At 42.1% G+C, this 12,169-nt stretch overlaps 1 protein-coding gene across 1 annotated transcript; it reads left to right on the forward strand.

The window, feature by feature from the left end:
* Positions 1-2,795: 2,795 nt before the first annotated feature.
* Positions 2,796-11,654, forward strand: LOC111959158 (interleukin-10 receptor subunit beta). The gene is made up of 7 exons (XM_023980631.2): positions 2,796-3,208; positions 5,429-5,549; positions 6,617-6,783; positions 7,078-7,265; positions 7,394-7,538; positions 8,638-8,762; positions 9,413-11,654. Exons 1-7 carry the CDS (start codon positions 3,160-3,162, stop codon positions 10,445-10,447), a joined length of 1,830 nt encoding a protein of 609 aa, XP_023836399.1. The 5' UTR covers positions 2,796-3,159; the 3' UTR covers positions 10,448-11,654.
* The last annotated feature ends 515 nt before the right edge of the window (positions 11,655-12,169 follow it).

Below are 12,169 nucleotides of genomic sequence, written 5' to 3' on the forward strand. Positions count from 1 at the left end.
TGCACAACGCATCACCAACTACCTGCCCTCCAGGACACCAACAGCACCCGATGTCACAGGAAGGACAAAAAAAGGACAACAACCACACGAGCCACTGCCTGTTCACCCCGCTGCCATCCAGAAGGCGAGGTCAGTACAGGTGCATCAAAGCTGGGACCGAGAGACTGAAAAACAGCTTCTATCTCAAGGCCATCAGACTGTTAAACAGCCATCACTAACACAGAGAGCTTGCTGCCTACATACAGACTTCAAATCATTGGCCACTTTAATAAATGGAACACTAGTGTAACGATATTCGTCTTCGGATGAAGAGTAGTCGGACCAATGCGCAGCGTGGTAAGTGTTCATGTTATATTTATTAAAACAGAACACTAAACAAAATAACAAAGAGAAGGACCGCAAACGAAACAGTCCTGTAAGGTACAGCAACACAAAACAGAAAACAACTACCCACAAAACCAACATGGGAAATGGCAACCTAAATAGGCTCCCCAATCAGAGACAACRAGAAACAGCTGTCTCTGATTGGGAACCAATTCAGGCCACCATAAACCTACATACCSCTAGACCATACAAATCCCCATAGATAAACAAAAACCCTAGACAATACAAAAACTAAACAAACCACCCTTGTCACACCCTGACCTAACCAAAAAATAAAGAAAACAAATAACTAAAGTCAGGGCGTGACAACTAGTCACTTTAATAATGCCACTTTAATAATGTTTACATAGCTTGCATTACTCATCTCATACGTATATACTGTAATCCATATATTTATATATTCTTATTCCATTCCTTTACTTAGATTTGTGTGCATTAGGTATTTGTTGTGGAATGTTAGATACTACTTGTAAGATATTGCTGCACTGTTGGAACTCGAAGCACAAGCAATTCGCTACACTTGCAATAACATCTGCTAACCATGTGTATGTGACCAATAACATTTGATTWGATTTTTCCACTTAGCAAAATGTCTTATCTAATTGTGCTACACTCCCAGGCATAAATACATAAATACGCAGAGAGTTGTGGGGTTAAGTTACACAAATAGATTGTTTGTTTTGATGCAAAATAACCGTTGAATATCTCATGGAAACGAGGGGGTTAGAGTCGTGTTCTAGTCTTGCAGACACCCACTGGAATCACAATTCAGTGACCATGGTCCACACTCTGTTTTTATCCAGTCCAATTATATCTGAGTCACTGAATTTGAATGTTGATTTGCTCTTTGTCGTAGAGTTATGCACGCAGCCTTAAGTATTTATGGCCAATAGGATTCTTCGACACTCAGACAGACATAAACGTAAACACAGCAGCTTATTTGCGCTGAGGATGAATACTTCTGTACAACTATCCAGTTATTGAGTGCAGTGTTATACAGTCATCTCTGTTACTGTTGATGGAGATAGAAGGTCCCTCATATATGACTTAATCAACAACGTTTTAGTGTTCCCATCTTAGACTAATAATTATATGGCATAATCGCAGCATTAGATAATGTATGTTTTGCACACCTTGACCTCTGTAGCGGGTTTTTCTTCCTATTTCTTACTTCCTATAAGGGCACAGGGCGAGACCCAGATGCAGATACGGAAGGCCGATGGTTCGAGACTCTGATATGTTTTATAATCCAAGGGGCAGGCAAGAGAATGGTCATGGACAGGCAAAAGATCATAACAAGGTCAGAGTCCAGGAGGTACAGAGTGGCAAATCAAATCAAAATCAAGTTTATTTATTTTATTTTTATTTTATATAGCCCTTCGTACATCAGCTAATATCTCGAAGTGCTGTACAGACACCCAGCCTAAAACCCCAAACAGCAAGCAATGCAGGTGTAGAAGCACGGTGGCTAGGAAAAACTCCCTAGAAAGGCCAAAACCTAGGAAGAAACCTAGAGAGGAACCAGGCGAACCTGGCAGGCAGGTTCGAGGTCAGGGCAGGCAGTATGGTCATGCAGGAGGGTTCAGAGTCAAGGCAGGCAAGGGTCAAAACCRGGAGGACTAGCAAAAGAGAGATAAGAAAACGCAGGAACACGGAAAACCACTCTGGTTGACTTGACTTGACAAGACAAACCCAGGGACTTATGGGGAAAACGGGTGACACCTGGAGGTGGGAGGAGACAATCACAAAGACAGGTGAAACAGATCAGGGCGTGACACTTCCTCCTATTGTAAACTGATGACCAACTCTTCACACCAGTGTATACAATAGATAATAGACACATAATTCAGTGTGTATTATACCCTCTGGATTGAGAATCAAATAACTTGATGGTCCATGTTTTTACCATATTAAAACAAAGTCTATGTGATATGGTGGTGGATAGCAGGGACAATGCATAGACTCCTGTGGAAAACAAAATGGGTTCCATTATAAAATCAGATTTCCATAATTATCATACAAAGATCCATTGAAGCAATATTTCTTGGMGTCTCCTCCATTCATTCCGATACAGTAATTCACGTTCTGTACACACCTTGGTTGTGCACAGAAAGGTGTGCCATTGAATAACTAGCTATGTAACATACCATTGTTTGAAAACCGTTAAACACAGCAATAGAATACTGGTGAAACTGAAAACAGGTTAAACAGTTTATTCTCATGTGGCGGTGAGGTGTGTTGCCAGATTGCGCGTTCTATCGCCTTTGTAAATATTTAGGATACATTTTCAGATAAAACCTGAAAGACAAGAACAGGAGAGAGAGAGAAAGAGAAAGAGAAAGAAAAATAGAAAGAGAGAGAGAGAAAGAGGGAGAGAGAGAGGAMAGCCAACACAGTAKTAGAGACTTTGTGGGAGGGAGGTTGAGCATAGGGAGAAAAAAACAGGAACAAAGTTGACAAGACGGTTCCAAAGTTCACCTGCAGCACACCTGGGGATGGGTGCTCCTCTCCCTAAGCTGGTCAGAGATGGTTCAGGTCGTGGATAGGATATCCTATGAATCCCAGATCTGCTCTCCGATATCCGGAGGATTGGGACGTGGTCTCTCCTTGTGTCTTCATTGATTTTGGACCTGGGCCATTCCTGTTTTGTTGTTGTTGACTGGAGTCGTATTTACTACACATCACATGGTGGGTGCTCCTTGAGGAAATCAGGACAAAGGAGTACAGACCGTGAGAACGCGATTTTAATCTCACTCTTCTGACTCCTCAAGCCCAATGGATCTGTGGCCTAGGAAGGTCGTGGTTCTTCTCCTGTACTGCTATGGTGAGTTTAACGGAGCGCTACTGATCTCCTGTTTGACTTGGATGAGCGCACTCTATGTAGGTATAAACCTAGGGTGCGTCCCAAATGCCACCCTATTTCTTAAATAGTGCACTGGTGCTCTGGACAAAAGCACTGCGCAATATAGGGAGTAGGGGGCCCATTTGGGACGCATGACGATAGTCTTTGTTTTAATATGTAGTCGTAATGAATTAGATGACGTGAGTCTCTTGAGATTTCCCCACAGTTCCAATCAAGGTCCTAGTAGACAAAGAGTAGTGAACCCCATGTGGACTAAATTATAGCGATCAATGGAAAATGGATCCCCAGGGCAAGTTCATTTGAGTGGCCTATTATATCGACTACATTATTACAGAGCATATCAAAACGCTGATGTTGAAGGGAGTCGAGACTGTGTATCCTTTTCTGGTGAATTGCGTAACCTGTAATCTGCACGAGACATGACCAGATGCACTGTGACGTAAGTGGTTCTACATACGTAACTGACACAAAAAAAAAAAGGAAAGGTTAATTAAGTATAAATTCTTCCTAGTGTATCTATATTGTTGTGTAGTGAAAATCCCACCCGTTATGTAGTTGGATGGAAATTATCCAACCGTCATGTAGAAATGATGTTGAGCATAATAATAAACTACCTTTATCAATCTGACTGCAACATTATGTAAATAAATGCGACAGGCCCTGTACGTCTCTAGAGGATCTAGTCAAGGTAGCGAGCCTTGCATCACCTCTCAGAATGACTATAATGAACATGTCTAATTTGCACCGTTATTCAACTATTAAGAGACTAGATACGAATAGCTCATCCTGGCGTCCAACGTCTAGCATTMATTTACTGAAGCAAGCAGATCAGGGACGTCAAGGTGGTACCCAGGCATATGCTATGGGTATTTTGTATATAACAACTGACAATAGACCTCCTAAATTATAAGAGTATGGGACTTATAATCAATCAAAGAATGACTCTGTAGAGAGAGGAACGCATTTACTCAATTCAACTAGTAGAATGTCCTAGTCGTGAAATAATTAACACTCAAACAATTGCAGTGTACGTGACATACATACATTTCAGACTATTCAGCGTAAATTACTATCACCAATAGGCTAAGACTTAACGTGGTTACACTTCAATTCAGAATGATCTCTAAGTTCTCAAAATATGAACACATTTACTGTCCTTTAACCAAATTCAAACACACTCGACCTGAATGAACATTTCTTTGCACTTGGCCAGTAAAAACTAAAGATAGGAAAACACACCCAGATTCTAATCTAATCAACTCGATTAACAGAATGACGCATTTTCCCTGTAACAATAAATCCATAGCACTTACAGCACAATAAAACATATCAAAATCCATTGCTCAATATGAACTCTTGAAACAATTCAAACATTGACAATTTAACTCACAAACATGACAATTTAACTGCCAACAACATTCATTTAGTTGATTTCACGTTTTCATCTGTCGTCACACCTCCAATGGTCTCCGTACTCGCAGGGTTCTGTGGGAACGTCCCTCCCCAGAGAAGTCCACATATAAGCTGTGTTTAAACCCTGTGATAGCCCAACAGATGATCAGCCATCCAAACAATGTCATAAATCATGATCCATGTCATCACGCTGGGCCTCAGCGCCTGCAAGTCGCTAGTCGCGATTATCACCTTCTATTATTCTTCCACTACAGTTTATATCTTATTATACAGTCCTGATAAGACTGGCACAAACCTCTTGAGGAATTAAGGCTGTCCTATAATGGGCACGGTATTTTATTACGAAACATCCCTTTGTGGATGGGCCCTCCAGACCCAAACTGTGGCTTTTGTTTCATCCTATTCTCACTCAAATCAAACAATTGGCTTGCTTCCACATGTTCAGTTGCTTATATTCCCTCCTCTGTAGCCCTGGAACAATTACACACTTTAGTTCCTGCTGCCAATGAAACAAAGCCCAGCTCACGTAAGCCCTGTTTGAGTTTGGCCCGCAGCTGCTGTGAGTGAAAATGGAGCAAGTGTATCCCGAGGGAGGCAGATCCTTTGACAGAGGCTGTTGTTGTGCGCATGTCACAAAGGTCGTGACAATGTTGAATAATAGAGCAATGCTTTTTGTGTGCTGACTAGCGAGACGTTATGCTACGAATGCTATTTGCGAATGGACAGTCTCAAGTTAACCTTCCCCACCGTCTTTCTCTTTATCTATAGGTTGTTCMGCCATTGGTGAAGGGAAGCCATACTTCATCTCGAGGAATTTCATCACTGTGCTCCACTGGAACAAGTTCGACAGCCCAGATGAAGGGGTCCTTTACAGTGTCCATTACAAAAGGTGTGAGACAGGAATACAGTGGTCACCTTTTCACCTTTCAACCTTTATTTATGTGCCTAGGCTAGGGTGACCTGGGGCGATATGTGACTTATGTCAACCACATTTTAAAGCTGTGTGCTGAAAGACGTAACCATGCTCCTTTTCAGCAGCGTTGTCCCCATTGTTGTCCCCATCGTTGTCCCCATTGTTGTCYCCATCGTTATCCCCATTGTTGTCCCCATTGTTTTGGATATGGTGTGTTGCTCTTTCAATTTGCTGCTCCACCTACTGCCATCAGCCTTGAAACCGTGGTGCTACTGTACTTCTCCATGCTGCAGGTTGAGCTCCACTGGCTGGGGCAAGCCTTAGCAGACAGGCTGTGGTCTGTGCATTACCACAGGCCTCACTCTGTTTCTCTGCACACCACAGAGATAAATCTGTTTTTTTTTTAATTGCCTGTAAAAATGTACCATTTAATTTTACAAACGGCACTCAGTTCACCTGTGGCTATGTGAGGCCAATGTTTTCGTCTCAATCACTTTGTCTTACTGCCTCTTTGAGATCTTGTTACAAAGTGGAAACGTCAGCTCATCATGACACGGTCTGACGGGCAAATGCCAAGTGCCACACCAATTGCATTGATTTGTTTCTCCGAGACTGTCGCCTGGAATGGCTTGCATGTCCTTATGCATTGCCTCATAGTGCCACCATCAAATAAGTTCAGAAAAAGATTGGCCCTGATCATCCCTGCTGAATATCGGTTCCCTGTTTGACACACTATCCTTTAGTTATTTTTATATGAGGAAGTAAGGGGTTAAATAACACACCTATTTCAGAACTCTGTTGTGCTATTTGTTATGTTCTAGCAGCTAGGCTGCCGCAAGCACTCCCTGAAAGGCAATACATTTACAACGTGATATGTCATGATAAAGGCTCATACATGCTTATAACAATATAAAAAGCATTGTACCTGCAGGCATCAAGTAAAGTGTGACTCAATATTTTTACAAATTGCAACATTCAATTTTGGCTAAGGGTTCCTTACATAGTGTGTTTTATGTTTGATCATGTCGTTGTGTTCATTATAGATACGGAGAGCCAAACAAGCCGAAGATGGTGTGCCAGAACATCACCACTCTTTCTTGTGACCTCACTGCAGAGACACCATACATCTATTCAAATTCCTACTACGCTGAGGTTTTCGCCAACAGTCACTCGCTAGGCCATACAGCACTGTTTAAACCTCTGAGAGACAGTAAGCAATTTCCTCTCTTTATCCTACTTTTTCTTGCTTGGGATGTTTTTGGGGTATGTGTTGGCTCAGAGAGCAGAATCCTTAGTTGTGATACATATACATCGCTCCAATTATCTGTTCATGTTCTCTAATGACATCATAGTATGTTTCCATGAAACCTTATGTTATTCACCAATTCGTCCAGTTAGCATTTGGCCCATACTCAACGGGTTTATCCTGTTTTCTTCAGATTGTCACTAATTCGCTATTTTCCTTAGTCTTATTCTCACCCTTTATTTGTCTTTTACACGTCAGCTGTCCTTGGCCCACCCAATGTGTCTGTGAACCTCACAACATCATCTTTAAAAGTGACTGTCACCCTACCGTTGGGACCGGATAATAAGACTTCCATCGAGGAGATTTTCAACAGTACCAACTTTTCCTACCGTAACCCTCCAACCATCTATATCCTCAACATCACTCGTCCTAGCTGGGCAGCACAGGTGATACCCCCCCACAAGTACTGCTCACACAATATGCATGCAGACACATGCACACCCACCCACCCACACACACACACACATATTAGATATACAAAACATGGTCTAACTGCTGACTCTTTTTTCCACAGGTCCACAAAAACACAACTGGAGAGTTTGTCCTTGACAATCTAAAGAACAGCAACGTAGAGTACTGTGGCTATGTGGTGTACATCCCGACTAGAGAAATACACCGAAATGCCAGTGAGAGCCATACATTCTGTGTGGCATTACCAGGTGAGGTCATCTGGTGTCATTCAAGGCTCTGAATGTATGCATAAGCTGGTCTCAGAGCATTTCGTATTATTTTGTATGTAAATATGAGATGCTCCATTTAGTATGATATGTTACGTTTCGTATTGTATGTATTCATTTGTGGTTGTCCGTCACCCATGTCGTATGATATGTTACGAATTGGAATTTGTATTATATGTTCTGAATTAGAAAAACATACAATATGTTTTGAACTAGCTAGGTGGCTAATTTTAGCTAGCTGGCTACCGTTAGCTAGGCTAGGGGTTAGGGGTTAGGGTTAGGGGTTAGGGTTAAGGTTAAATTTAGGAGTTAGGTTAAAGGGTTAAGGTTAGGGGAAGGTTTAGCTAAAAGGGTTAAGGTTAGGGTTAAGGTTAGGGGAAGGTTTAGCTAAAAGGGTTAAGGTTAGGGTTAAGGGAAGGGGAAGGGTTAGCTTATATGCTAAGTAGTTGCAAAGTAGCTAAAAAGTAGTAAATAGTTGAAAAGTTGCTAATTTGTTAAAATTCTCAAGTTTTTCGTGATGAGATTTGAACTCACATCCTTTGGTTATACATCCACCCATCCACCCCGACCAACCACCCAACTTTTGTTTTTGCTTTAAGTAACTATCTGTCTTTTGTAACCATACCAAACGTAACATATCATACCCATTTGAGTGTACCGGATTTACATGTACTATGTTACGTCTAGTCTATGAGACCAGGCTGGTAATGCCTTTCCTTTTTGCCTTTGCTAGTTTTGTTGAATGAATCATCTGTGAATGATTTGAGTAATCATACTGTTACCATAAAGAACTGAAAGGCATACTGTAAATGCATTGACTGTAGTTTCACAATGTTAAGGGTATTCCTGCTGCTTTTTCAAAGATTATATAAAGGCTCACTTCCTGGTGACAAGACTGAATGGAGCCTCTTATTTATGCATCCTTGAAACTACTGTACTGACTGACGTCACGGACACGCCCACGCTTGCTCTATAGCGCTGGCAATTTACATCCTATTGGCCTGTTTCCAATAGGCTCTGAGAGTGAGGCAGCTGTATTGCCACTACTGAGGTGTAATAGAAACAATCTTCCCCCATCTAGGTGACCCCTGGCTGCTGTTCCCATGGTTCCTCCTCTTAGTGTGTCTGTTACTTGGTTCCCTCCTGCTACCGGTGGTGGCGTGTCGTCACTATGTGAGAAAGAAGAGTAACATGCCAGACGCCTTGGTAAGAAATGTTGATTGGAGATTTCCCCATACATGAAGGAGTGCCAGTTCCTGTTACTGGAAATACAGGCCTCCAGGCAAAACTTACAGTAACACGTGTATGAGAGGGTTCAATAGGGTGAAACCGAACCGGAGTTTAATCTCAGCCACAAACACACAGTACATTCAGCTGTTTTCTACAGCAACACCTAATTTAGAACAGGGCACAATGTGTAACAGTAGTTACAATACAATTGTATCTCTTTGCAATTTACACATGCACTGATTTATGAGGAAATGATTTAACTTTATCGTCATTCATTTTCTCTTTAAATGGCTGCATTTACCAATCTTCCCAAAGTTGTATCTGTTTTATTCCATTTCCTCTCATATGCTGAGAAATCATACCTGTTTAATCAGTTGTATCACTGTAATTTGCATTTCATGCCAAGAACTGAAAGCAATTACAAAAGATTACAGCAGTGTTGTTTCAGTTGAGCTCATTTCATTCTTGCCATGAAAGTTGTTCAGAATTATAATTGAACAAGTTCATTTTGGTTTGACATATATTGTAACCACTCAATGATTCCAAGGGTTTGGTGGGATGGAGAGGGGGTCATAGAGGAGCTTTAGTAAGTTACATAAACTAAATCCTCTTTCTCTTCCACACAGAAACTGACAACAAGCAACATCCCACCTCCATCGTGGTACCTTCCAGAAGCCATCACTATCTCCACTGCCAAGCCGTATCATTACCCTGTGGGGTTCTCCTACGGCGACCTGAAGACTGATAAACTCCAGAAGGGGTCAAAGTTCACCAGCAGTGGGTCTGGGCCCTATTCCCCCCAGGACGGACCCTCCTCCATTGCCCAGCCCAGGCACTGTGACACCTACATGGGCCAGCAGGGTCCACCCCCAGAGCACTCCAACAACAGCACCCAGTCCTCCACCAACTATAGCATGGTCGTAGTGCAGGTGGCCAATGAAGGTGTGAAGGAAGAATGCCATCGCCATCCAGACAGCGAAGACAACATCAACTCTCCACGGTCATCTGAATCCAGTGACCACAAACCCAGTTGGGTTCAAGGTGGTCCAGTTTTGTTTTCGCGTGGAGCACCACCTGAGCCGAACCGGTGTGTTGGAGACAGGGACTCAACAGGGCACCCCCTGGTACTGCCCACATTGCGGCGTATTGATGGCCAACTGCAGTTGTCCACTCTGCTGCTCCAGCCAGAGACACAGAGTGCCATGGCCAGTATGGCACTGCCTACAGACGCTGAGGGGCAGTCCCTTTTGTGGGACCTAGACAACACTGGGCAAGRGGCATCACTATTGTCTGATCTGGTCACCACGGGCGACACAGAGTGGTTGGACCCTGGTACAGGGAGAGAGGAGGAGAGAACAATATACACCCCAATCTCTCCAATGTGTTTCAATAACTCCAATGACTCACCATCTCACTCCATACCTCCCATCAACCTTGCAGACTGTGAGACCTCATCAATGACGTTCTTGTCTGGTTACAAACAACACTGGGTACCCCTTGCCCCTCAAGGGCTAACAGCAGAGGATAACTTTGTGATTTCCTCATATGCTCCGCAACAGGCTTGGATTGATCAGGAGGAAGAGGAAGAAGGAGAGGAAGGAGGAGATGAAAGAGGCAGTGAATTCTTTCTGGGAGGTTGGGTGGTACAAATTCTAGGATGATTGGTTTTCGTTTTTTAGTTCCCTAAAATAATCTTTAGGGCCTGTTCTTCGCTCTGTTTGGGTTCCCAATGTACGTCAGAGACAAGTTCCGTCTCAGCGAGCCTTCACAAAGTGCAGGGAGAAGATGGAAGGAGCAGAGAGAGGGTTTTGGTGGCGGTGCAGAGTGTGGCTTTCACGGTCCCTCTCCTGCCTGCTATGGAGCTTATGATTCAGAAACAAGAGCAGGATTCTACTTCAGTATCCAGCCACATGCCCCCCTCAATGGAATCMTACTGAGTTTATGCTATAATTTTGGCCCTTTTTTACATTATGACAAATGTAGGATGTAGGATAAAATGCTGTAAAATAGATTCTGTACATTTGATTGTGACGGCGATTCTTTCATTTGCATATTTTTAAACATTTCCAGCAATAGGCTAGTTCTACCAATATGCGTGTGCATACATACACACATCTTAATGTACACTAACATRTTAATTTAAACCATGACTGTGAAGTTTCTGTTTCATTTGAAGAAATTCTATTTACATCCAGGATTCAAGCTGGGTGGCATAAGGTAGTAAGCAGCCAGTCCTCTTATGTCATAACGTCATAGGCACAAAGCTTTAATTTCAGCATATCTGTACTGTTGTCTCTTTAATTGATTGTTTCTTGTTTGTCATATTATCTGTGTTATTGTGTTCCACATTATATGCATCACGATGCTGGAGAAAATGTAGAGCAACAATTGAAATTCATATTAGTGTTGAAGGTGATGTATACATTTCTAAAATATTATTGTCAGAAATACAAAAATGGCAGCATGAGTTACCTGAGAAACGTGTCAAATAACTTTGCTGTGTGTTTTGTCTTCAAAGTATGTGACCTCAATAACATCCTTTCATTATTTGCTGCTCTTTTGAGGTGATTAAATTACGATACAGGAGACAAAAGGGTTGGGTAATTCTCTACGAGGGTGTGGTGGTCATGGCACTTTGGTGAGCTACTAACACCAAACAGGGCACTTAGTATCTAAGTGAAAATACCTATGCGTTTACTACACTTTGATATAATAATAGGCTAATAAACTGTTAAAACTGTCAGGTGTGATGTGTATCACATATTCAACGTATATGTACAGTATAATACTGATTTGTTTTTATATGGGTCACTTTTATAACTAATATGACTGTGAATTTGATGTTTTCATTAAAAGGTAACTACTGTGGTACTGAATTGGTTGATCCGTCATTGCTGTCAAAAAGTACTTCAGCAAACATGAGCTTCAGTAACATTAGTACGCAGGGCAAGTTGAGGGGAAGTCTTGATGGGCTTGCATATCAAGTGCTTTTTCTATGAATATTCTTTACTTTTACAAATATTATCGATTACTCTAGATGAGTGCCAGCGTGAATAACAAGAAGTTTCACTGCTGTCTCATTGAAAGGCTCCAGCAGTGTCATTCCTTGTCATGAGGTCTTAGCCAAACACATCAGAACAACCTCCCTCACTGCCATGTCAACCCATGAGGTGGTTTATGCAAACAAGACAAAGGTCTCAGAAAGAAATACAGTGTGTCCTCCTCCATCCATATATATTAGATGACTCAAACAATAAAGTGTCGGCTGGTGGGATATTGAACAAAGGTACCAAGGTACAGTGTGGCTGCCAGTTGCCAGGTTACGGTTTCTGTACAACCAACTGTCGAACTAGGGAAAAGGTAAGATTGGGAGAAGTTCAGGG

The sequence above is a fragment of the Salvelinus sp. IW2-2015 genome, linkage group LG35 (genome assembly GCF_002910315.2).
Source record: "Salvelinus sp. IW2-2015 linkage group LG35, ASM291031v2, whole genome shotgun sequence".
In the NCBI taxonomy this organism is placed as follows: Eukaryota; Metazoa; Chordata; class Actinopteri; order Salmoniformes; family Salmonidae; genus Salvelinus; species Salvelinus sp. IW2-2015.